The 24524-nt window shown below is 35.9% G+C and overlaps 1 protein-coding gene across 1 annotated transcript in view; it reads left to right on the forward strand.

Annotated features, from left to right (window-relative positions):
• The window catches only part of ATP7A (ATPase copper transporting alpha), a 102768-nt gene that overhangs the window by 16799 nt on the left and 61445 nt on the right, over positions 1-24524 (forward strand). Inside the window, exons 2-3 of the mRNA XM_080831299.1 lie at positions 14145-14634; positions 15163-15888. Coding sequence (XP_080687425.1) covers positions 14145-14634; positions 15163-15888 — 1216 coding nt within the window. The remainder of the gene's footprint in view (positions 1-14144; positions 14635-15162; positions 15889-24524) is intronic.

The raw sequence follows: 24524 nt of genomic DNA on the forward strand, positions 1-24524 counted from the left end.
TATCCATTCGTCTGTTGAAGGGCATCTTGGTTCTTTCCACAGTTTAGCAACCGTGACCATTGCTGCTATGAATATTGGGGTACAGATGACCCTTCTTTTCACTACATCTGTATCTTTGGGGTAAATATCCAGTAGTACAATTGCAGGGTCATAGGGAAGCTCTATTTTTAATTTCTTAAGGAATCTCTACACTGTTTTCCAAAGTGGCTGCACCAACTTGCATTCCCAGCAACAGTGTAAGAGGGTTCCCCTTTGTCCACATCCTCTCCAACACATGTTGTTTACTGTCTTGTTAATTTTAGCCATTCTAACTGGTGTAATGTGGTATCTCAATGTGGTTTTGATTTGAATCTCCCTGATGGCTAATGATGATGAAAATTTTTTCATGTGTCTGTTAGCCATTTATATGTCTTCATTTTTCAAAGAGCTGGAGCAAACAATCCTAAAATTTGTATGGAATCAGAAGAGACCCCAAATTGCTAAGGAAATGTTGAAAAAGAAAAACAAAACTGGGGCATCATGTTGCCTGATTTCGACCTTTACTGTTTATTTTTATGTATTATTATTTATGTTTTTGGCATCATTAAAACAACTTTGTATTGGTGGTAGTTCTATTTATTGAAGGTTTTCTGTAATTTTGCTTTTATACAATATTTGATACAATGATGGTGGAAGTTAATACAACTTTGGAATTTGATCAGCTGCATCAATCTTAAAATGGTTTTCCTATGAGTAGTTCAGATCCACATGCAAAACATACATTTTTGGACACACTATCCAGAGTAGATGTTAATATTGTAAAGGGAGTTTTGTCCAGCTGGACATCAGATTTAGCACAGCATTTAAACTCAGGGATGAATGGTTTCTTTCTAATAATCAGAAGTGCATTATATTTTTACGTGCATGAGTCATTAAATTTGGACTAGAATATCTGGCATATCTCTAGATCAGATAGATACTTCTGAGAGCTCCACCTTTTAATTAATCCAAACATTAATTTTTACCTATTCACATTGATTTTACCCAATTACATTTTTGTATTTTTTTCACTAATCATAACTATCCAACAATTAGATGGATATTTTCCAGTTTGTTGATTAGAAAAAAAGGATGGCAAAAGTATTTCTGCACCCTTCAGTCCCACATCTTTAAAAATTAGTTGTTTAACTTCATTGAGTAATAAGTATGACATCTGCCTTTGATTTATCTTCAAATGAAAGCAGTTAAACCTTCTCCACTTGATCTAAGATGGCTGATGCTGGGGGGCCAGAATAAAAGCTGAATCTTACTAATTGTGCTATCTTCAGTAAAGCTATTTTAACCATCCAAAAACTAGTTCGTATACTTTTTCTCTAAATGACTTAGGTACTTACTGTCCACTGACAACTAGTGGATTTTCCAGAACCCCCAACTCCTTGTATGGCAAACTATTTTAGATTAATATTTGTTTTTCCCAACATATTCATGTATAACTAAAGGAAAGGATTCTGCTTTAACATTTGCAAGTACATTCCTGTATAGATTTTCCAAAAAAAGGTCTGTTTCACCCCATTCATATGTAAGGCTGCTATTTCCACTGTGTCTTCCTAGCATTCCCCTATGCTTCATAAGGACTGTTTAAGGTCAGAAAAATGCAATTGAATTGGATTAACTTATAAAGGAAAAGTAGCAGTGATATAATTGGAAGGCACTTTGTATTATCAACAGTGATTTATGTGGATCCCAGTGACAGATACTTAAGGCTCTACTTTCCAGGGCACATTCATAATTTGATTGCTAAAAAAAAAAAGACACTTACCTTTTCTGCCTTTCCCAGCTCTGCCTCTCCTCCTTCAGTCAAAGGCCCTTATGATATTAGTGTATATTAGTAACCTTTCTTCTTTTTTCTTTCCTTTAAAAAATATTTTACTAAGTGTTTAGTCTTCTAGCCCCAGAGACAGATTTATTGTGAAGCTTATGTTTCATAGCCTCTCGCTTGCATTGACCCCTTCTGAGACTCTGGAAGGAGTCTTAAAAGTTTATTCACATGGTTATGTGTTTTTGCAAAAGTAAAATATCTTATCCTCAAGCATTTATTAAGTCCATTGTTTATTTATACTTAGCCCTCTGGTAGACTTTCCCTTTATATTGAGTGTTACTGGATTTGCCGTGAGCATTTTGGGGGATCTGACTTAAGGGAAGGTTGAGTTGGGAATGTTTGATTTGGGTTTAGTAGGGTATTTGGCCAAATGTGGTTCTTAGTTACTTCTGTGTATAGCGAAGTTTTTGCTAGGAATTCTGGTTTAGGAATGTCTTCCAGTAATAACCCTACCAACCATCATATTGCCAACTCAATCAGTGTTATGACACAAAGGTGTAGGGCCTAGTGTATAAATGGTAAATGATTGCTATCAATTAGAAGAGTTGGGGCACCTTGGTGGCTTAGTCTTTTAAGCATCTGCCTTCTGCTCCAGTCATGATCCCAGAGTTCTGGGATCAAGCCCTGCACTGGGCTCCCCACTCAGCAGAGAGCCTGCTTCTTCCTATCTCTCTGCCGGCTGCTCCCCCTGCTTGTGCTCTCCATCTCTCTCAAATAAATAAATTAAAGTCTTTATCTAAAAAAAACCTAAACAGTATTTAATACTAATTAGTATACAAGTAAACTTCTCTGAAATTCTCTGAAATTTTATAGTACATATATGAAAGAAACTTAATAGTTTCCCCAAATTTGACAACAGCTCTAAAAATTTATTAATATCTAGTCGTAACATTAAAAGGAACTTTCCTAAGCTATCACTAATAAAAACATTTTGACATACAGGAATACTTAAATTATCTTTATTTTCTCTATGTAGAAAATGCCTTTACAAAGTTATTATCAAATGAAGCAGGAGAGTATACAGTGAAAATATAGGAAAAGAAAATATAGAGGTGTATCACGATTTTATTGTGTTTTGTTACTCATTCAGAATATTTACTTTTGTACAGAATTCTGTTATATATAGTTTTATATTATTTTTCTTTTTTTTTTTTTAAAAGATTTTACTTATTTGAGAGCGAGAGAGCAGAGAGCATGAGAGCAGGGCAGAGGGAGAAGCAGATTCCAAGTTGAGCAGGGAGCCCAGTGCAGGACTTAATCCCAGGACTCTGAGATCATGACCTGAGCCAAAGGAAGACACTTAACCGACTGAGCCACCCAGGATCTCCTAGTTTTGTATTATTTTTCTTAAAGAAAGCCCTTAAAATGTTTGCATTTCAGAGGCCACAAAAGGGAGATTCACTTCTTTCTAGGTATCACATAGAAAATTGTCCTGTGAAAACATAATTTATAGTCAGAACGCAGCTTAATATGTTAAAAATACATAAGTATTGGTCACTTTTTATTGGTCACTTTTTAAAGACTTATGGTTTCAAATTTCTGGATCATAGTTGCAGTTGAGATTATAGTTAAGACTAATATGCAGTCAATTTAGAAAACAGATTTGGAGGGGCACCTGGGTGGCTCAGTTGGTTAAGTATCCAACTCTTGGTTTTGGCTCAGGTGGTGATCTCAGGGTCATAAGATAGAGCCCTACCTCGGGCGGAGTCAGCTTGAGATTCCTTCCCCTCCTCCCTCTCGCTCCCTCTCGGCTCCTTCCCTGGCTTGTTGGCACTTGTGCTCTCCCTCTCTCTCTAAAACAAATAAATATCTTTGTGTAAGAGAATGGTCGAGTTTCATTCTTCTATACATAGCTGACCTCAATGTGACACAGGAATCCATCAAAATCCTAGAGAAGAACATAGGCAGTAACCTCTTTGACATCGGCCACAGCAACTTCTTTCAAGACACGTCTCCAAATGCAGAGGAAACAAAAGTGAAAATGAACTTTTGGGATTTCTTCAGGACAAAAAGCTTCTGCACAGCAAAGGAAACAGTCAACAAAGCAAAGAGGCAACCCACAGAATGGGAGAAGATATTTGCAAATGACACTACAGACAAAGGGCTGATATCCAAGCTCTATAAAGAACTCCTCAAACTCAACACCCCAAAAACAGATAATCATGTAAAAAAATGGACAGAAGACCTGAATAGACACTTTTCCAAAGAAGACATACAAATGGCTAGCAGACACATGAAAAAATATTCATCATCATTAGCCAATTCAAATCAAAACCACATTGAGATACCACATTACACCAGTTAGAATGGCTAAAATTAACAAGTCGGGAAACAACAAGTGTTGGAGAGGATGTGGAGAAAGGGGAACCCTCTTACACTGTTGGTGGGAATGCAAGTTGGTGCAGACACTTGGGAAAACAGTGTGGAGATGCCTCAAAAAATTAAAAACAGAGCTACCCTATGACCCAGCAATTGCAGTACTGGGTATTTACCCAAAGATACAGATGTAGTGAAAAGAAGGGCCATTTGTACCCCAATGTTCATTGCAGCAATGGCCACAGTTACTAAATGGTGGAAAGAACCAAGATGCCCTTCAACAGACGAATGGATAAAGAAGATGTGGTCCATATATACCATGGAGTATTATGCCTCCATCAGAAAGGATGAATACCCAACTTTTGTATCAACATGGATGGGACTGGAGGAGGTTATGCTAAGTGAAATAAATCAAGCAGAGAAAGTCAGTTATCATGTGGTTTCACTTACTTGTGGAACATAAGGAATACCATGGAGGACATTAGGAGAAGGAAAGGAAAAGTGAATTGGGGCACATTGGAGGGGAAGACGAACCATAAGAGACTGTGGGCTCTGAGAAACAAACTGAGGGTTTTAGAGGGGAGGGGGTTGGAGGAATGGATGGGCCTGGTGGTGGGTATTAAAGAAGGAATGTATTGCATGGAGCACTGGTTGTGGTACTTAAACAATGAATCTTGGAACACTGAAAAAATAAAATTAAATTAAAAAAATAAAATCTAAAAAAAGAGAAAGAAAACAGATTTAGAGAGGACATTTTTTCAACTAAGTCAAGGAGCTCTTGTGTTTGAAGTAAAACTCTGAAATGAAGTAATGTAATTGTGATGTCGAGTAGGGTTGTTTTATTGAAAAAATGCTGCAGTAGAACAGATTTGAGCTTTAATTAACAGAATTCAAGGAAAGTTGAATAGTTAAGATGTCTCTAATTTCATAATAAGTAGAATTAATGTGATTATTTCTCTTTGCAGCATCAGCATTTAAATACATTTTGAGAATTGTGTCTTACCTCATAAAGTTTGTAAATGAGTATAATACTCTTGTTTGTCTTGCCCTTGTGAAGACTGTAGACTTTAAAGAGATTAACCCAAGGTTTAATTTAATCACTCAGTGGTCTGTTCAGGGGAAAAGTAAAATGGGCAGATAATGTGAAGGTCTTTCTCTGGAATTATTTGGCCTTTTTGAAAGGGGAAATGTAAAAATAAATTTAATTAGGTATAAGTACTAAATGACTCCAAAGATTAATGCCTTATTACTAAATTGCTTTTGTCCTTGAAATTTATACTGCTAATATTTTTTATTTATTTTATTTCATTTTTTAAAAAAGATTTTATTTATTTATTTGACACACAGAGAGAGATCCCAAGTAGGCAGAGAGGCAGACAGAGAGAGGGGGGAAGCAGTCTCCCTGCTGAGCAGAGAGCCTGATGCAGGACTCAATCCCAGGACCCTGAGATCATGACCTGAGCCGAAGGAAATAACCAGTGGGAAATAACCCACTGAGCCACCCAGGTGCCCACTGCTAACATTTTAAAAAATTTAATTTAGTTTAATTTTTTTCAGTGTTCCAAAATTCATTGTTTATGTACCACACCCAGTGCTCCATGCAATACGTGCCCTCCACAATACCCACCACCAGGCTCACCCAACCCCCAACCCCCTTCCCCTCCAAAACCCTGTTTGTTTCTCAGAGTACACAGTCTCTCATGGTTTATCTCACCCTCCGATATACTGCTAACATTTTGAGTGCTTTTTCCCTTTACTCAGAAAAAGGCTACAGTCCTTATGACTAATTTAGACTATCCTTTTTTTTTAAAAAATGGCCACCTAGATGCTAGCAGTTACCAAATTCATCCTGTGGACCAATACATTGCTTGCTCCCCTTTACTATTTTTTTAAGTTGAAGTATAGTTGATATACATAACTTTTTTTTATTATTGAAAAAGTAACACAGAGTAAAATTCCCCTCCCAACAGAAACCAGTTATCAGTTTGCTAATGTATGTATCCTTCCAGAAACAGACTGTGAATGTAAAATGGTTACATGTATATATGTGTATCTATCTAGACATCTATCAATGGAAGCATATGTCCACTGAGAAAGAAGAGCTGAAACAAAACAAAAGCATTTATTTGGGGTCTCAGAATTACAATTTGGAAAGCACAGATTTAAGTAGCAACAGAAATTGTGTTCCCCTTGGGAACAAAAGTCAGTGGTTGAATGAGCCGAGATGCCCTTCAACAGACAAATGGATAAAGATGATGTGGTCCATATATACAATGGAATATTATTCAGCCATCAGAAAGGATGAATACCCAACTTTTGCATCGATATGGATGGGACTGGAGGAGATTATGCTGAGTGAAATAAGTCAAGCAGAGAAAGTCAATTATCATGTGGTTCACTTACTTGTGGAACATAAGGAATAATGTGGAGGACATTAGGAGAAGTGATGGAAAAGTGAATTGGAGCAAATCGGAGGGAAAGACAAACCATGAGAGACTGTGGGCTCTGAGAAACAAACTGAGGGTTTAAGAGGGGAGGGGTTTGGGGGGATGGGTGAGCCTGGTGGTGGGTATTAAGGAGGGCACGTATTGCATGGAGCACTGGTTGTGGTACATAAACAATGAATCTTGGAACACTGCATCAGAAACTAATGATGTATTTTATGGTGACTGACATAGCACAATGAAAAAAAACAAAAAACAAAACAAAAAAACAACCCCCAAAAGTCAGTGGTTTTTAATGACCAAGAGGAATGCTTGTATATACTGTTTGCAAAGAATTTTGATTGGTATTGGTGGCAGAAAACTAATTTTGGCTAAATATTATTTATTATTAAGGTTATTACTAAGCAAAAGTCTACTAATGTAGTAGGTTGCAGATGTTTGTGCAGAGTCCTTGGAATATTTGTGGTTTGGCCCAGTTCAGAAGTTTATGGTTCCACCAGGTGAGGACATGTATAAGGCCCACCTCCTTAATGGCCTTCTGGCTCCATTTTAAAACCCCTTGACATAAGTGACTCCATTTTCTTTCACCTTTCACATACACTATATACATATTATCTATATCTCACTTTTCTCACTTAGCAAATATATCTTAGAGATTGTTCCATATCAACAATAGAGATGATTGTTTAAATTTCTATTTGGAACTTTCTTCATAACTTTTCCTATGGCAAATGATAGAGCATTGAACATTCTGTTTTTCAAACATTGTATTAGAGTAAAACAGGCATTTTGCCTAATTCCTGGGTAATAGTTATCCATCCATGAAGATGTAGGGTCAGTTATTCAAGAAGAGTTTGGTTTCTGATTTAGTTGAACTTTACTCCAAATTTCAAAAAAAGATCAAACTTAATATAAAAATCTAGCAGTAGAGGAGTGGTATGGACAGGGAGTTTCATTATTTCCTTTGTATAATTTTGTATTTAAATATTTCATAATTAATAACCATGCATTAGTTGAATAATTTTTGAACAAATGAGTGATAATAGTGAAAATTCTGCTAATGCACTCAAGTTTATAGATAGTTTAGTGTATGAAAAACAATACTGCAACTTAAAAAAACTAATAAAATCTCTGCATCTTTTTCATTTTAAGATATTTAGGTTTTGAATTTTTTTTGGTAAAATAGAAACTTTTATCCATTTTAACATAGGTATCACACTGAATGCAATACATTAAGCAATAATAGGGAATACTATAAAGTAAGAGTTTTAAGGGAAATCTGTACTATCTGTTTGGTATTCTTTTTTTCCCAGTGTTTCTTCAAATTCAAATTCTGGTTAGTTGGGGCATCTGGGTGGCTCAGTTGGTTAGGCAGCTGCCTTCAGTTCAGGTCATAATCCCAGGGTTTTGGGATTGAGCCCCACATCAGGCTCCCTGCTTAGCGAAGAGCCTGCTTCTGCCTCTCCCTCTGCCTGTCGCTCTGCCTACTTGTGCTCTCTCTCTATCTCTCTGTCAAATAAATAAATAAAATCTTTAAAAGATAAATTCTGGTTAGTTAACAGTGTGTTATTAGTTTCAGGTGATTCAGCACTTCCATACAACACTTAGTGCTAATCCAAACAAGTGCACTCCTTAATCCATCAACTTTTAAACCCATCCCCCTACCCACCTACCCTCTGGTAACCATCTCTTTGTTCTCCATAGTTAAGAGTCTGTTTCTTGGTTTGCCTCTCTCTCTCTTTTTTCCCCCTTTGCTCATTTGTTTTGTTTCTTATATTCCACATATGAGTGAAATCATATGGTGTTTGTCTTTCTCTGACTGACTTATTTCGCTTAGCATAATGTTCTCTAGCTCCATCCATATTGTAAATGGCAAGATTTCATTATTTTTTTATGGCTGAGTGATATTCCATTGTTTCACATGTTTATCCATTCATCAGTCAGTGGACACTTGGGCTGTTTCCATAATTTAGCTAGTGCAGATAATGCTGCTGTAAGCATCGGGGTACATGTATCCCTTTGAATTAGTATTTTTGTATTGTTGGGGTAAATACTTAGTAGTACAATTGCTGGGTCATAGGGTAGTTCTATTTTTAACTTTTTGAGGAACCTCCATACTGTTTTCCAGAGTGGCAGCACCAGTTTGCATTCCCACCAATAATGCAAGAGGTTTCCCCTCTCTCCACATCCTCGCCAACAACCATTATTTCTAGTGTTGTTGATTTTAGCCATTCTGACAGGTAATGTAATAAGGTGATACCTTATTGTAGTTTTGATTTGCATTTCCCTGATGATAAATGATGTTGAGCATCTTTTCATGTGTCTGTTGGCCATCTGTATGTCTTCTTTGGAAAAATGTCTATTCGTGTCTTCTGCCCCTTTTTTGTGTTTTGTGTGTGTGTGTGTGTGTTGAGTTTGGTAAGTTCTTTATATGTTTTGGATCCTAATGCTTTATCAGATATGTTATTTGCAAATATCTTCTCCCATCCATTAGTTTGTCCTTCTGTTTTATTGATGGTTTGTTTCCTTTGCTATGTAAAAACTTTTCATTCTGGTGTAGTCCCAATAGTTTATTTTTGTTTTTTTTTTCCCTTGCCTTAGGAGACATATCTAGAAAAATGTTGCGATGGCTGATGTCAGAGAAATGACTGCCTATGTTCTTTTCTAGGATTTTTATGGTTTCAGGTCACATGTTTAGGTCTTTAATCCATTTTGAGTTTATTTTTGTGTATGGTGTTATAAAGTGGTCCAGTTTCATTCTTTTACATGTAGTCCAGTTTTCCTAGCTCCATTTATTGAAGACACTGTCTCTTTCTCATCGTATATTCTTACCTCCTTTGTCATACACTTGACCATATAAGCATAAGTTTACTTCTGGGTTTTCTTTTTTTTTTTTTAATTATGTTCAGTTAACCACTGTATAGTACATCAATAGTTTTTGATGTAGTGTTCAATAATTCATTAGTTGTGTATAATACCCAGTGCTCATCACAACACATGCTATTTCTGGGTTCTCTATCCTGTTCCATTGATCTATGTGTCTGTTTTTGTGCCATTACCATACAGTTTATATTAATGGCTTTTAATTTTCAATATCCTATATTGAAGCATCAGAGTAGAGTGTTACTTGATTATTATATACACGTTATTTTTTTCAACAAAGAGTAATACAATTTGTGTTGTAAAATATGTAATCTATATTGGGTTCCTCATATGTATTTTAAATAGTTTTTAGTTGAGTTAAAACTATTTGTGGTTGGTGAATGAAACATGTTAGAAATTCAAGATAACTGATGAATCATTTCACTTTTCTGACTAAAGTGTATATAAAATGATAGAATCCTTTCAAGCTCTGAAAAACCTCTGATTACCTTTATGTTGAGTTGTTATGAAAATGTAAGAAAATGAGCTTTAAACCAGTCTCTTAGGAAAATGAAACTCTTTGAGTTAGGGTATTTGTCCAAGGTTCTAGCTTTCATCCTACTTAAGAGAAAATTATATAGAAATCATATGCAGATAAAGTATACTATGCTTGAATTTCATGTTTTAGGCATTTCAGTAGATAAAGAATACCATACCCATTAAAATAGTGGATCTTTATAATTCCTATGGGCATTTAGCACGCTATACTCCATTAATGCTATTGAGACCACAGAGTATTTTGACTTATTTTCTTTTTCTTCTCTTCCACTCCTGCCTTTATCTAAATACAGTGAATAGTCTTCCACCTTAAGTCCTTCCTCTGAGTCATATTCATAATTTGTAGACTGGTATATGTTTATTTTTAGAGGAACTATTGATTTAATGGAAGAATAGTTCTTATGGAAAATAGAAATAACATTGGTTCTTTTTAAAATGTTATTTATTTAAATTCAGTTAGCTAACATAGAGAATATCATTAGTTTTAGATGTAGAGTTCAGTAATTCATCAGTTACATGTAACATCCAGTGCTCATTATTATCAGGTGTCCTCCTTAATGCCCATCACCCAGTTACCCCATCCCCCCACCTGCCTCCCCTCTAGCAATCCTCAATTACTTTCCCATGGTTTCTTTCCCATAGTTAAGAGTCTCATATAGTTTTTTCCCTCTCTGATTTCTTCCTATTCCTTTTTCCCCTCTCTTCCCCTACGGTCCTCTGCATTGTTTCTTATATTCTTTTATTTAGGATTTTATTTATTTGAGGAGGGGAGAGTGAGCATGAGTCAAGCGGAGGGGCAGAGGGAGGAGTAGACTTCCCGCTGGGTAGGGAACCCGACACAGGGCTTGATCCCAGGACCCTGAGATCATGACCTGAGCTGAAGGCAGATGCCTAACCAACTGAGCCACCCAGGTGCCCATGTTTCTTATAGTCTTCATATGAGTGAAACCATATGATAACTCTGTTTCTCTGACTAACTTCTTTTACTCAGCATAATAGCCTCCAGTTCCATCCATGTCAATGTAAATGGTAAGATTTCATCCTTTCTGATGGCTGAGTAATATTCCAGTGTGTGTGTGTGTGTGTGTGTGTGTGTGTGTGTGTGTGTGTATCACATCTTCTTTATCCATTCATCCGTTGGTGGACATCTCAGCTCTTTCTGCAGTTTGGCTGTTGTAGACATTGCTGCTATAAACACTGGGTGCAGGTGCCCCTTCAGATCACTACATTTGTATCTTTGGGATAAATACCTAGTAGTGCAATTAATAGCACTGGTTCTTAATGAAAGATTGAGAGAAAAAGATAAGCTGTTGAAACTTTGGAACAGTGTGGTGAATAGGTGGAGGTGGTTTTCATTGGTGGGGATAATGTGAAAGAGTTAAGTCGACCCAGAGTCATACTGCTACCAGCAATTTCCGGGTGTACAGAGTCAGTGCTTGTTTTTGCTTACTATTCTATCCCTCCTAACAGCTAGCACAGTGCCAGGCACACAAGAGACACTCAGTAAATATTTGTTGAATAAATAAACATTATTTTAGCTTCCTGCTGAAGGATTTGATATCCAGAATGGTATTGTGATAATCACTGTGTGAATTTCCTCTTAAAAGAAACAAAGGTACCGCTTGTTTTTGTTTCCTTTGAGACTTTAGGCTTGAAAAGTCTCTTTGATATCTAACTCTTAGATATCCTTAGATATCTAACATTCAGAGGAAAAGTTGAATGATGTTACCCCAAAGGGGAACATTTTATTTGTGCTAAGTGTGGTTGGCAAGCTTTAAAGCACACAAAAAGAAGTTACTAAATGAGGAAGTGTTTTTAATCTTCAGCTTGAAAACAGCATAGGGTAATATAACTTTTCTGTGTAGTATTTTATATACATAGTTTTCTTATTTCCTTATGTCTTTTATAATTAGAAGATAGGCTAGTGCAGTAGAAATTACAGCAAACCATCTAGTGAGAAAATGATTTTTGCTTATAAAGTCAGTTTTAAGAACAGTTTCTCATTGAGTATGTTGGTTAATTAACGTTTTTGGGGGAGGTGGAAATTAGCTCAAAACCAAATCTTTTTCAAAAGATACCATATACAGTGTATTTAAACATAAAGAGAAAGGAAATGTCCACCCTTTCAAAAAAGCTTGGTGCTTTATTATAAAAAAGTGTAATAGTACCTGGAGCAGTACTGTCCTGCAATGTACTGCAATGATGGAAATGTGCTTTATATACCCAGAACCATATAGCAGCCACTTAGCCACAGTGGCTGTTGAACACTTGAAATGTAGCCAATACAACTAACTGAATTTTTTATCTTAATTTTTTTGTTTAAAATAATTATTATACAGTAAAATTGACTTCTTTTTGGCATATGATTCTTTTTTTTAGTTTGGTGAAGTTTAACACATGTATAGACTCATATAACCCCCACCACAGCCAGGGTACTATAGTCTTGTCATGCCAAAATCTCTCCTATGCTGTCCCTTCATAGTCACTCCTTTTCCACACCTCATCTGTTCTCCAGCTTCTTCTTTGGTTTGAATTTTAAATTTTTTAATTTTTTTAAAGATATTTATTTATTTATTTGAGAAAGAGAGAGCGCACAAGAGGGAGAAGGGCCAGAAGGAGAGGGAGAAAGACTCCTCACTGAGCAGGGAGCCTGATGCGAGGCTTCATCTGAGGACCCTGGGATCATGACTTGAGCCAAAGGCAGATGCTTAACCAACTGAACCACCTAGGTGCCCCTGTTTAAATTTTTTAAAAGATTTATTTATTTGAGAGAGAGAGAGAGTGCACATGAGTTGGGGGGAAAGGTAGAGGGATAGAAAGAAGTGGACTCCCCGCTGAGCAGGGAACCCAGCTCTGGGCTCAATCCTAGGACCCTGAGATCATGACCTGAGCTGAAGCAGACACTTAACTGACTGAGCCACCCAGGTGCCCCTGAATATTTAAAATTTTTAAAGTAATTTTCTTAATCAGAAAATCATTGACTTCATTGGACTCAGATTAGAGTTTAAAAGAAAATCTCTTTAGAGATACAAAAACAGAAAGCCTTCATTTCATAGTGACTATATTTATATTGCATCTCTTTGAAAAGTATATGTCTGAACTACATGTGGTTTGGGTATACTGCAGCTTATTCATGAGAAATGTTATGTGGTTTATTCCAAGACAAAATTTAAATTATTTTCCCACTTTTGTTTTGGATCACTTATGCTAGTGATCTCTTCCATAACTAAGAGCAAACTGACCAACTAGAATTATCAGTCTTAGAATCTCTTTTTTTTCCATGGGTGGATTTTAAGATTCCACCAAATACCTGGCTATTGATTACCAAGCTAAAGGAAGAACTAAAAATATAAAGTTCATTAAAATAAGTGAAAGATTTTACTATATAACTATTACAGACACTTTAGAGTGAGATTTCCTACTCTTAATTACTTTTTAAAAATATTTTATTTATTTATTTGACAGACAGAGATCACAAGGAGGCAGAGAGGCAGGCAGAGAGAGAGAGAGGGGGAAGCAGGCTCCCGCTAAGCAGAGAGCCTGATGTGGGGGTTGATCCCAGGACCCTGAGATCATGACCTGAGCCAAAGGCAGAGGCTTTAACCCACTGAGCCACCCAGATGCCCCAATTATACTACCTTTAATCATGAACTAGCATGCTTATATCTTTTCTTCCAAACAAAGTTATCTTACCATTTTAAAATTTAAACTTCATATCATCTTTTATTTTCTGCAGCTGATCCTGTTTCCTTTATTATCTTTTGAATTGGTAGAGTGTGAAGTACTGGAATAATTTGTGAAAGGAGATAGTAAGAAGAGTTGTTTGTACTTGGTTGTGAAATTCTAGGGTGTGTTTGTCCATGTGTATGTTTCAAATGCCTAATCAGTACTTGAGTCACATACACCTACATATAACTTTATCATTCCTATAAGTACAGAAGATATAAGATATAAGTACAGAAGAATGAGGTGAGAACTAATAGAGAAACTTCATTTGATTGGATTATTTGTTCCATTCTTCTTGAATGTGGTATGATGATTGCTAATTTTTAAGGTCTAAGTCATGAAATTTAATTGAACTGACTTTTGAAATTTTCTTCCAAAAGGTTTCACTGGAAGAAAAAAATGCAACTATTATTTATGACCCTAAACTACACACTCCAAAGACCCTACTGGAAGCTATTGATGACATGGGCTTTGATGCTATTCTCCATAATCCTAATCCTCTCCCTGTTTTAACTGAGACTGTGTTTCTGACTGTTCCTGCTTCACTGGCTATGCCATGGGACCATATCCAAAACACATTGTTCAAGACCAAGGGTGTGACAGACATTAAAATTTCCCCTCAGCAAAGAACTGTAGTGGTGACAGTAATCCCTTCTATAGTGAATGCCAATCAGATAATAGAGCTGCTTCCAGATCTAAGTTTAGGTACTGGAACTCTGGAGAAAAAGTCAGGAACTTGTGAAGATTACAGTATGGCTCAAGCAGGTGAAGTCATGCTGAAGATGAAAGTAGAAGGGATGACTTGCCATTCATGCACCAGCACCATTGAAGGGAAAATTGGGAAGCTGCAAGGTGTTCAGCGAATTAAAGGTAATATATTTTGTGTTATTTGCGTGATCATTTTGTGAGCTTAGTTTTCTGTTTTGGTCTTTGAGGTGTTTGCTTTCTTCTTAAGCATGGGTTTTGAAAACACTGGACTAGAATACTTACTGTTTCGTTGAAGTCTGGGGAACAGTGTGGTATACCAGGGTTAATGTAGGTAAAATTAATGATTATAATTAAAAATTACATGAATCTTAAACAAGCAGAAAAGGTAGCAGGAGTGGCAGTTCATGGAGTTTAGGGTTTTTAATGCAACATACCTGGAGTCCTCTCTACCTCTAATATATTTCTATTCAGGCATGTGGAAACTTGGAGACCATAGATATAGTGGTCATATTTTTTTAGTTTTTTCCAGTCTGTGTCAGTAACATTTTCTGAAAAGAACTGAATTAGCTTAAGAGAGGATACTGACAACAAAGACAGAGAAACAATTATGTGTGGTATTAATTTGGTCTATAGAATGTTTTCCAAAGTGGCCTAGGAATAACCGATAAAATATTTCTTTTTATTAACTAGTTTCCCTGGACAACCAAGAAGCTACTATTGTTTACCAGCCTCATCTTATCACAGTAGAGGAAATAAAAAAGCAGATTGAAGCTGTGGGCTTTCCAGCATTCATCAAAAAACAGCCCAAGTACCTCAAATTGGGGGCTATTGATATAGAACGCCTAAAGAACACACCAGTCAAATCCTCAGAAGGATCACAGCAAAGGAGTCCATCATATACCAGTGATTCAACAGTCACTTTCCTTATAGATGGCATGCATTGTAAATCATGTGTGTTAAATATTGAAAGTACTTTATCTACACTCCAATATGTAAGCAGCGTCATAGTTTCTTTAGAGAAGAGATCTGCCATTGTAAAGTACAATGCAAGCTCAGTCACTCCAGAAACCCTCAGAAAAGCAATAGAAGCCGTGTCACCAGGGCAATATAGAGTTAGTATTACAAGTGAAGTTGAGAGTACCTCAAACTCTCCCTCTAGCTCATCTCTTCAAAAGATCTCTTTGAACATAGCTAGCCATCCTCTGACTCAACAAACTGTGATAAACATTGATGGCATGACTTGTAATTCTTGTGTTCAGTCTATTGAGAGTGTCATATTAAAAAAGACAGGTGTAAAATCCATACAAGTATCTCTTGCAAATGGCATTGGGACTGTTGAATATGATCCTCTACTAACCACTCCAGAAACCTTGAGAGAAGCAATAGAAGACATGGGATTTGATGCTGCCTTGTCAGGTAATTATCATTCTTTTCTCAGATTCTGCTGTTTTTTATTTCCTGTTTTGGATTCTTTGGCTTTCATCAATAATAAATGAATAATAAGCACTGCAATTCCAGTTTTTGGAAGTAAGTCCTATAGAAGTAGTCAGTGATGTATACAAAGATGCATAAGGATATTTGCATAATTACCTGTAATAGTAAAAAACTAGAAACATTAAATCATGATGCATCCATAAGATGAAATGCTATAGAGGCATAATAAATTATAGTATTAAAGATACTTAATGCCACAGGAAAGTGTCTGAGATATCTTGTTAAATGAAAAACTAAAAACTAAAAACTTGTATATTCAGTATGGTCAAAATTTTATAAACACATGTGTAAGTATTTATACCATGTAAATGTTTATGTATATAAGTGAATAAAGTTCCTGGCAGGACATAAACTAAAATTTTAACAGTGGTTATTATATGAGTGGTAGGATGAAGGTGATATTTATTTCCATTGTGCTTGCCTATGTACTTTGTTTTTTGTGACAAGGATGTATGTGTGCATGTATAATGGGAGAAGCAAATGCTATTTTGAAAAGAAAAAAAAGGTAGGAATAAATAATAGAATTTTAACCATAGCTTTAAATTTGGACATTCAAATGAAACTGACTCTAGAACTGCCCCAAAGTCTATTTCCTGACAGCTCTTGCTGTGAACTGAAACCAAAAATGAATGTTCAATGAATTTGCCTATGGCAACTTGTTATTTTGAACTAGAATTGAACCTAGCATTGAATTAAACTAGAAATGCCCTAATGAAATTTCTTGCTGTAAATAAAATAGAAAAATTATATAACTAATTTCCAGACAGTGTTAACTTTTGCTATTCTGATCAGAATGAAGGATATCAAATAGCTATATTCTTTTCTCAAGCACACTAAAACTGAGAAGCATAAAAAATTAAACACATGCTCAAATTATTGTGGTAGACAAATGTCAGTGGAAGAGGACCCAGAGACATACTGAATATTCTTAATTTTTACACTCATGACAAGTGGCAGATATTATAGAATTTTCTTTTTTAAAATTTTTTTAAGATTCTATTTATTTATTTGGCAGAGAGAGAGAGAGATCACAAGTAGGCAGAGAGGCAGGCAGAGAGGGAGGAGGAAGCAGGCTCCCTGCAGAGCACAGAGCTTGATGCGGGGCTCAATCCCAGGACCCTGAGATCATGACCTGAGCCAAAGGCAGAGGCTTAACCCACTGAACCACTTAGGTGCCCCAGAAATTATAGAATTTTCACTTTTTAATGTAAAGATGTAGTTTGCATACCATAAAATTCACCCTTTTATTTATTTTTTATTTTTTTAAAGTTTTTAATTTTTGGAGTTTTTATTTTTTATTTTTAAGGGTTTTATTTATTTATTTATTTAATCTAATTTTATTTTGTTATATGCTATCCCAAGGGTGGCAAATGTAAGACTTCTGTGGGGCCATCTCCCACATCAGTTGTAGCTCTGGTTTTTTTTTTTTTTTTATGTTTAGTTAGCCTACATATAGTACATCATTAGTATCATTAGTTTTTTGCTGTAGTGATCAACAGTTCATTAGTTGCATATAATACCCAGTGTTTATCACAACATGTGCCCTCCTTAATAATAGGCACTGCATGTTAATACAGTTAATACCCATTACCTGGCTACCCCATCCCTCCAACCCTCTCCCTTCTGCAAGCCTCAGTTTATTTCCTGGAGTCCAGAATCTCTCATGGTTTATCTTCATGTCTGATTTCTTCCCATTCAGTTTTCCCTCCCTTCCCCTATGGTCCACCACGCTATTCCTTGTGTTCCACATATAAGTGAAACTGTTTTTCTCTGCTTGACTTATTTCACTCAGCATAATCCCCTCCAGTTCCATCCATGTCACTGCAAATGGTAGATATTCATCCTTTCTGATGGCTGAGTAATATTCCATTGTATCTATGAACCACATCTTTACCCATTCATCTGTTAAAGGACATCTCATCTCCTTCCACAGTTTGGCTATCATGGATATTGCTGCTTTGAAAATTCACCCTTTTAAAGTATACAGTCCAGTGGTTCTTAGTATATTCAGAGTTTTGGAGCTGTTACCACTATCTAATTTTACAAGATTTTCATCACCCCCAAAAGAAACCCTGTGCCCATTAGTAGTCACTCCTCATTTCCCTTCCCTCTCCCTCAGCTCCTGTTATTTACTGTTCTGTTTTTTGTCTTTATGAATTTGACAACTCTAGGTACCATATAAGTGGAATCATAGAATATTTGTCCTTTTGTGTCTAACTTCTTTCATTTAGTATATTGTTTTCAAGGTACATAAATTTTCATCTATGTTTGTAAGATATATCTGTATTTCATTCTTTTTGTTACTAAATAGTATTCCATTGTGTATATACATATACACCTCATTTTGTTTCTCCACCTGTCAGTTCATGGAAATTTAGGTTGTTTCCACTTCTTGGCTTTTATGAATAATGCTGCTATGAACATTTGTGTATGAGTTTTTACATGAATATATATTTTTGTTTCTTTTGGGTATATACCTAGGAGTGTAATTTCTGGATCATAGGGTGAATACGTTTAACTTTTTCAGGAACTGCCATATGTTCCCAAAGTGGCTGAACCACTTTACATTGACACCTAGAATTCTCACTTTAATAAAGACAATCTCAAAAGACCAAAATTCTTGTACTCAAGAAAAGAGACATATAATTCCTTATTAGAAAATTCACATAGGATACCGAAATATTAAAGGGCCTCTAGTACTAAATGTCTGAACAAAGTATGGGAGATCCATAATTACAAAAGGAAATGATTATGAAACAAGAAGAGGGGTGCCTGGGTGGCGAAGTGGGTTAAGCCTCTGCCTTCGGCTCAGGTCCTGATCTCAGGGTCCTGGGATCAAGCCCCACATCGGGCTCTCTGCTCAGCAGGGAGCCTGCTTCCTCCTCTCTCTCTGCCTGCCTCTCTGCCTACTTGTGATCTCTGTCTGTCAAATAAATAAATAAAATCTTTAAAAAAAAGAAACAAGAAGAAAAATTTTAATTTACATATTGAAGTGAAACTGTATCAGGTAGCCATAAAAATGAATAAAATTGGTTTCAGCAAAATTTAGTTGTATCTATCATTCGTTAAATTTTTAATACTTTATTTATTTAGAGAGCACAAGCAGGGGGGAGGGGCAGAGGGAGCAGGAGAGAATCTTAAGCAGGCTCCATGCCTAGCATGGAGCCTGATGTGGAGCTCAATCTCACAACCCTAAGCCAAAATCAAGAGTCAGACACTTAACCAACTCAGCCACCCAGGTGCCCCCATTGCTTATAATTTTTTAAAATTTTCAAAATGACAGTATTTGAGGGGTGCCTGGGTGGCTCAGTTGTTAAGTATCTGCCTTCGGTTTAGGTCATGATCCTAGGGTCCTGGGATTGAGCCCTGCATCGGCCTCCCTATGCTTCTCCCTCTCCCACTCCCCCTGCTTGTGTTTCCTCTCTTGCTGTGTCTCTCTCTGTCAAATAAATAAATAAATAACCTTTTTAAAAATAGACAGTATTTGAAACTGATTCACATTTTTGCTCGTATAATGTTGAATTAATCTTCAGAGTTTCTATTAAATTAAAATACTTTGGCATACATAATGCATTATGAACACCACATAAGTTTAGTTTACATTAATATCAGCCAGACAAGTTACTTACACTGTGATATTCCTATGCTTCTTAAATATAGGAACTTAAATATAGGAACTCAGATCATATCAGTTTATATCACATATTGTACGAAAGTGAAATATTTTTAAAAAATCAGATCTGGTATCTAACATTATTGTAAGCAAGAACCTCACAGACTTTCAGATTGTACCTCCACATTGGAATTTATCCTATTCATTTGGGTCTGTATTTTTGCAGCTTCAAGTATGGTTCACAGATCAGCAGTAGAAGCACCATCACTGGGAGCTTGTTAGAACTAGACTCTCCGACCCACTGCATATCCATTAAATAAAAATCTACATTTTAATTTTAATAAGCTCTCCAGGTAATTCATATGCACATTATAGTTTGAGAAGCCCTGGTATAAATAATTTGCCATGGTGACCTCTATAAATAAAGTCTCTGAATTAAATCTGTATTAACATTGTTTATTTGCTACAATGATAATATAGTATTAAATAATATAATTTAAAATGGCATTTAAGATTTTTTATATACAGATTTGAGCAGAGTAAAAGTAACTTTCCAACTACCTCATATGGCTTCAAAGATAGACTTGAGCAGTAGGAGAAATTCTGGCCAGACTAGTAAGAGCACTTGATAGTCTCTCTCCATGTCTATCATCTACCTCGTTTTCAGGATCCATGAATGCAACATGTTCATTAACTTTTAACAATGGATTTTACCTTAAACAACTGTTGTCAAGGGCCCCAGGAATTGACTGTTCGACAAATAATTACCAGGAGCCTGTTATGTGTCCTACATCTATTAGGGGTTAAAACAAACACATTAATGGCCATGATGAATAGGTAAAAAACCTTGGCACAGTGAACATCACCATAAAAGAATTGATAGAGTTGTGAATACAGTGGCCCATATTATTTGGATCAAAGGTTGATATCAAATGATTGCATTTTGTATTTCTGATAGAGATCATTCAGTTTAAGATGCTATCAGAATGGTGGCTACCCATTTTCTGAATATCCATGTCAATGCCGATTCTGGCCTCACAGCCTATCACTATAACCCCTTCCCAGAAAGAGAGGGGCTGGCATGATTTGTCTTTATGACATACTAATTCTGAGTGGGCTGTAAAAGTTAAAGGAGATAGAGAAATATCAGGTGCTTTTTCTCTTCATTGGTGAATCTTTTTTTAATTTTATTTTTTAACATTTTAATGCAGGTGTAGTTAACTTACATAAGTGTTACATTAGTTGCAGGTGTACAATATAGTGATTCATCACTTCCATACTTCACCCAGTGCTCATCACAAGTGCACTTCTTTTTTGTTGTTGTTGTTAAAGATTTTATTTATTTATTTAAGAGAGAGAGAGAGAGAGAGAGAGAGCGAGCGCACAAGCAGTGGGAACAGCAGGCAGAGCAGGCAAAGGGAGAAGCAAGCTCCCTGCCGAGCGAGGAGCCCGATGAGGGACTGACTGGATCCTAGGACCCTAGGATCATGACCTGAGTTGAAGGCAGCTGCTTAACCGACTGAGCCACCCAGGCGTCCCCACATGTGCACTTCTTAATCTCCATCACCTATTTAACCCATCCTCCAAGCAGTTCCTCTGGTAACCATCTGTTTATCCTCTATAATTAAGAATCTCCTTGTTAATTTCTCTCTTTTTTGTCCCTTTGCTCATTTGTTTTGTTTCTTAAATTCCACATATGAATGAACTGAGTATTTCTCTTTCTCTGACTGACTTATTTCACTTAGAATAATACATTCTAGCTCCATTCTTATCATTGTAAATGGCAAGATTTCATTTTTTATGGCTAAATATTCCATTGTGTATATGTGTGTGTATATACATATGTATATGCACTACACTTTCTATCCATTTATCAATTGATGGACAATTGAACTGCTTTCGTAATTTGGCTATTGTAAGTAATGCTTCTGTAAACATTGGAGTGTGTTTATCCCTTTGAATTAGTGTTTTTGTATTTTTTGGGTAAATACCCAGTAGCATGATTGCTGGATCAGAGGGCAGTTCTATTTTTAACTTTTTGAAGAACCTCTGTAATATTTTCCATAGTGGCTGCACCAGTTTGCATTCCCACCAGCAGTGCAAGAGGGTTCTTTTTGCTTCACCTTCTTGCCAAAACTTAGTGTTTGAGTTTTTATTTTAGTTTAGCCATCCTGACAGGTGTAAGTTGATATGTCATTGTAGTTTTCGTTTGTATTTTCCTGATGATCACTGGTGTTGAGCATCTTTTCATGTGTCTGTTGGCTATCTGTTAAGTCTTTGGAAAAATGTCTGTTCAGGTCTTCTGCCCATTTTTAAATTGGATTATTTGTTTTTTGATTGTCTAATTTGGTAAGTTCTTTATATATTTTGGATCCTAACCCTTTATTGGATATGACATATGCAGTTATCTCCTCCCATAGGTCGCCTTTTAGTTTTGTTGTTTCCTTTGCTGTGCAGAAGCTTTTTTATTTTGATGTAGTCCCAATAGTTTATTGTTCTTTTGTTTCCCTTGCCTCAGGAAGCATATCTAGAGAAAAGTTGCTATGACCAGTGTCAAAGAAGTTACTGCCTGTGTTCTTTTCTAGGACTGTTATGGTTCTTGTCTCACATTTAGGTGTTTAATTCATTTTGAATTTATTTTTGTGTATGGTGTAAGAAAGTGGTCCGGGTTCATTCTTTTGCATGTCGTTGTCCACTTTTCCCAACAGCATGTGTTGAAGAGACTGTTTTTTCCATTGCATATTCTTGCTGCCTCTGCCAAAGATTAATTGACCATATAATTGTGGGTTTATTCTGGGCTTTCTATTTTGTTCTATTGATCTATGTGTCTGTTTTTGTTCTAGAACCATACTATTTTGATTACTACAGTTTTGTAATATAACTTGATGTCTGGTATTGTGATACCTCCAGTTTTTCTTTTTCAAGATTGTTTTGATATTCAGGGTTTTTTGTGGTTCTACACAAATTTTAAGATTGTTTGTTCTAGTTCCGTGAAAAATGCTATTGGCATTTTGGTAGGGATTGCATTAAATGTATAGATTGCTTAGATTAAATGTGTAGTATAGACATTTTAATATTATTTTTTCTTCCAATCCATGAGCATGCAATGTCTTTCCATTTCTTTGTGTTGTCTTCAGTTTCTTTCATCAGCGTTTTATAGTTTTCAGAGCACAGGTCTTTTACTTATTTGGTTAAGTTTATTCCTAGCTATTTTATTATTTTTGATGCAATTATAAATGGAATTGCTTTTTCTTTCTCTGCTGCTTCATTATTGGTATGTAGAAATGCAACAGATTTCTGTACATTGATTTTGTATCCTGTGACCTTACTGAATTCATTCATCAGTTCTAGTAGTTTTTTGGTGGTCTTGGGTTTTCTATATAGTATCCTGTCATCTGCAAACAGTGAAAGTTTTATTTTTTCTTTGCAATTTGGATGCCTTTTATTTCTTTTTGTTGTCTGATTGCTATGGCTAGGACTTCCAGTACTGTGTTGAATAAAAGTGGTGAGAACAGATATCCTTGTCTTGTTCCTGATCTTAGGGTAAAAACTCTGTTTTTCACCATAGACTATGATGTTGGCTGTGGGTTTTTCGTATAAAGCATTTATTATGTTGAGGTGTGTTCCCACTAGGCCAACTTTTTTGGAGGGTTTTTATAATGAATGGATGTTGTAATTTGTCATGCTTTTTCTGAACCTGTTGAAATAATCATATTTTTGTATCAGATTGATTGCACAAATACTGTTATGTTCAACATAACCTGTTGAAATAATCATATTTTGTATCAGATTGATTGCACAAATACTGAACCACCCTTGCATAATCCAATTTTATTGTGACCATCAATCTCATCATTCTCCTAAAAAGATATACTATGGACTCTGAAAAACAACCTGAGGGTTTTGAAGGGGTGGGGGTGGGAGGTTGGGGGAACCAGGTGGTGGGTATTAGGGAGGGCACAGATTGCATGGAGCACTGGGTGTGGTGAAAAAACAATGAATACTGTTACACTGAAAATAAATAAAAAATTAAAAAAGATATATAATATATGAAGTTAAGTCATCAGTAACCAATTAAAGAAAAAATACTCAAATTCTTCTCTTTTTTTGTAACTTTTTTAGTTTTAATTTCAAACTTATAGAGAAGCTGCAAGAGTAATATAAAGAATTCCTGTTTACCAATTTCTCTCAGATTCCCTCATTTTTAATATTTTACCACATCTGTTTTATCATTCTCTCTGTTGACAGACACACACACACACACACACACACACACACAGATGCACACATACTACCTTTTTCTGAACCATTTGAGAGTACATTTCAGGAACGATGTTTTTAATTCTTTTTAAATCCATTTTCTGGTTAGGTATTTCTTCTTCATATTACTTCAGACACTGAACCCTCCAATTTTGAGGATGATATTGGAAACCCTTTCTTGAAATTTTTGGAATCTTTTCTGCTTGTTGTCTCAAGTGCAGGAAAGTCAGCTTGCCTTCCTTTTGAATTCACTTAAGCATAGGTAGTGTTGCTGCAGCCTATAGAAAATCTAATTGAAGAAAAGTAGTCATTTAATCCAGTGTGGCTTTTTAACACCTGCCTTGCATTTGTGGAAGATGGAAGCTTTTACTCTTCTGGTTACCCCACTCACTGGGGTAAAGGGCACAATTTTATGGATCTTTGTTGAGAGGTCATGCCTCTCAAAGGGCTAAAAGGGACTATTTCTATGACTTATTTTAATTTAGTGTACTCTACTTCCAGAGCGTGAAAATTGCAGATTGTATTATAGGTTAGTTCTAGTACCTGAAATAACTGAATACTGAGCCTAAAGTAATTAGCAGTATAAACTTTTTTTTTCAGTGTCTGATTTCAGAATGAAGTCTTGATAGTGATTGTGAGAGAGTGAAGTAAGCTCCTGGATGGATTTATATAATATATTTTTTTC

The sequence above is a fragment of the Martes martes genome (assembly GCF_963455335.1).
Source record: "Martes martes genome assembly, chromosome: X".
Lineage (NCBI taxonomy): Eukaryota > Metazoa > Chordata > Mammalia > Carnivora > Mustelidae > Martes > Martes martes.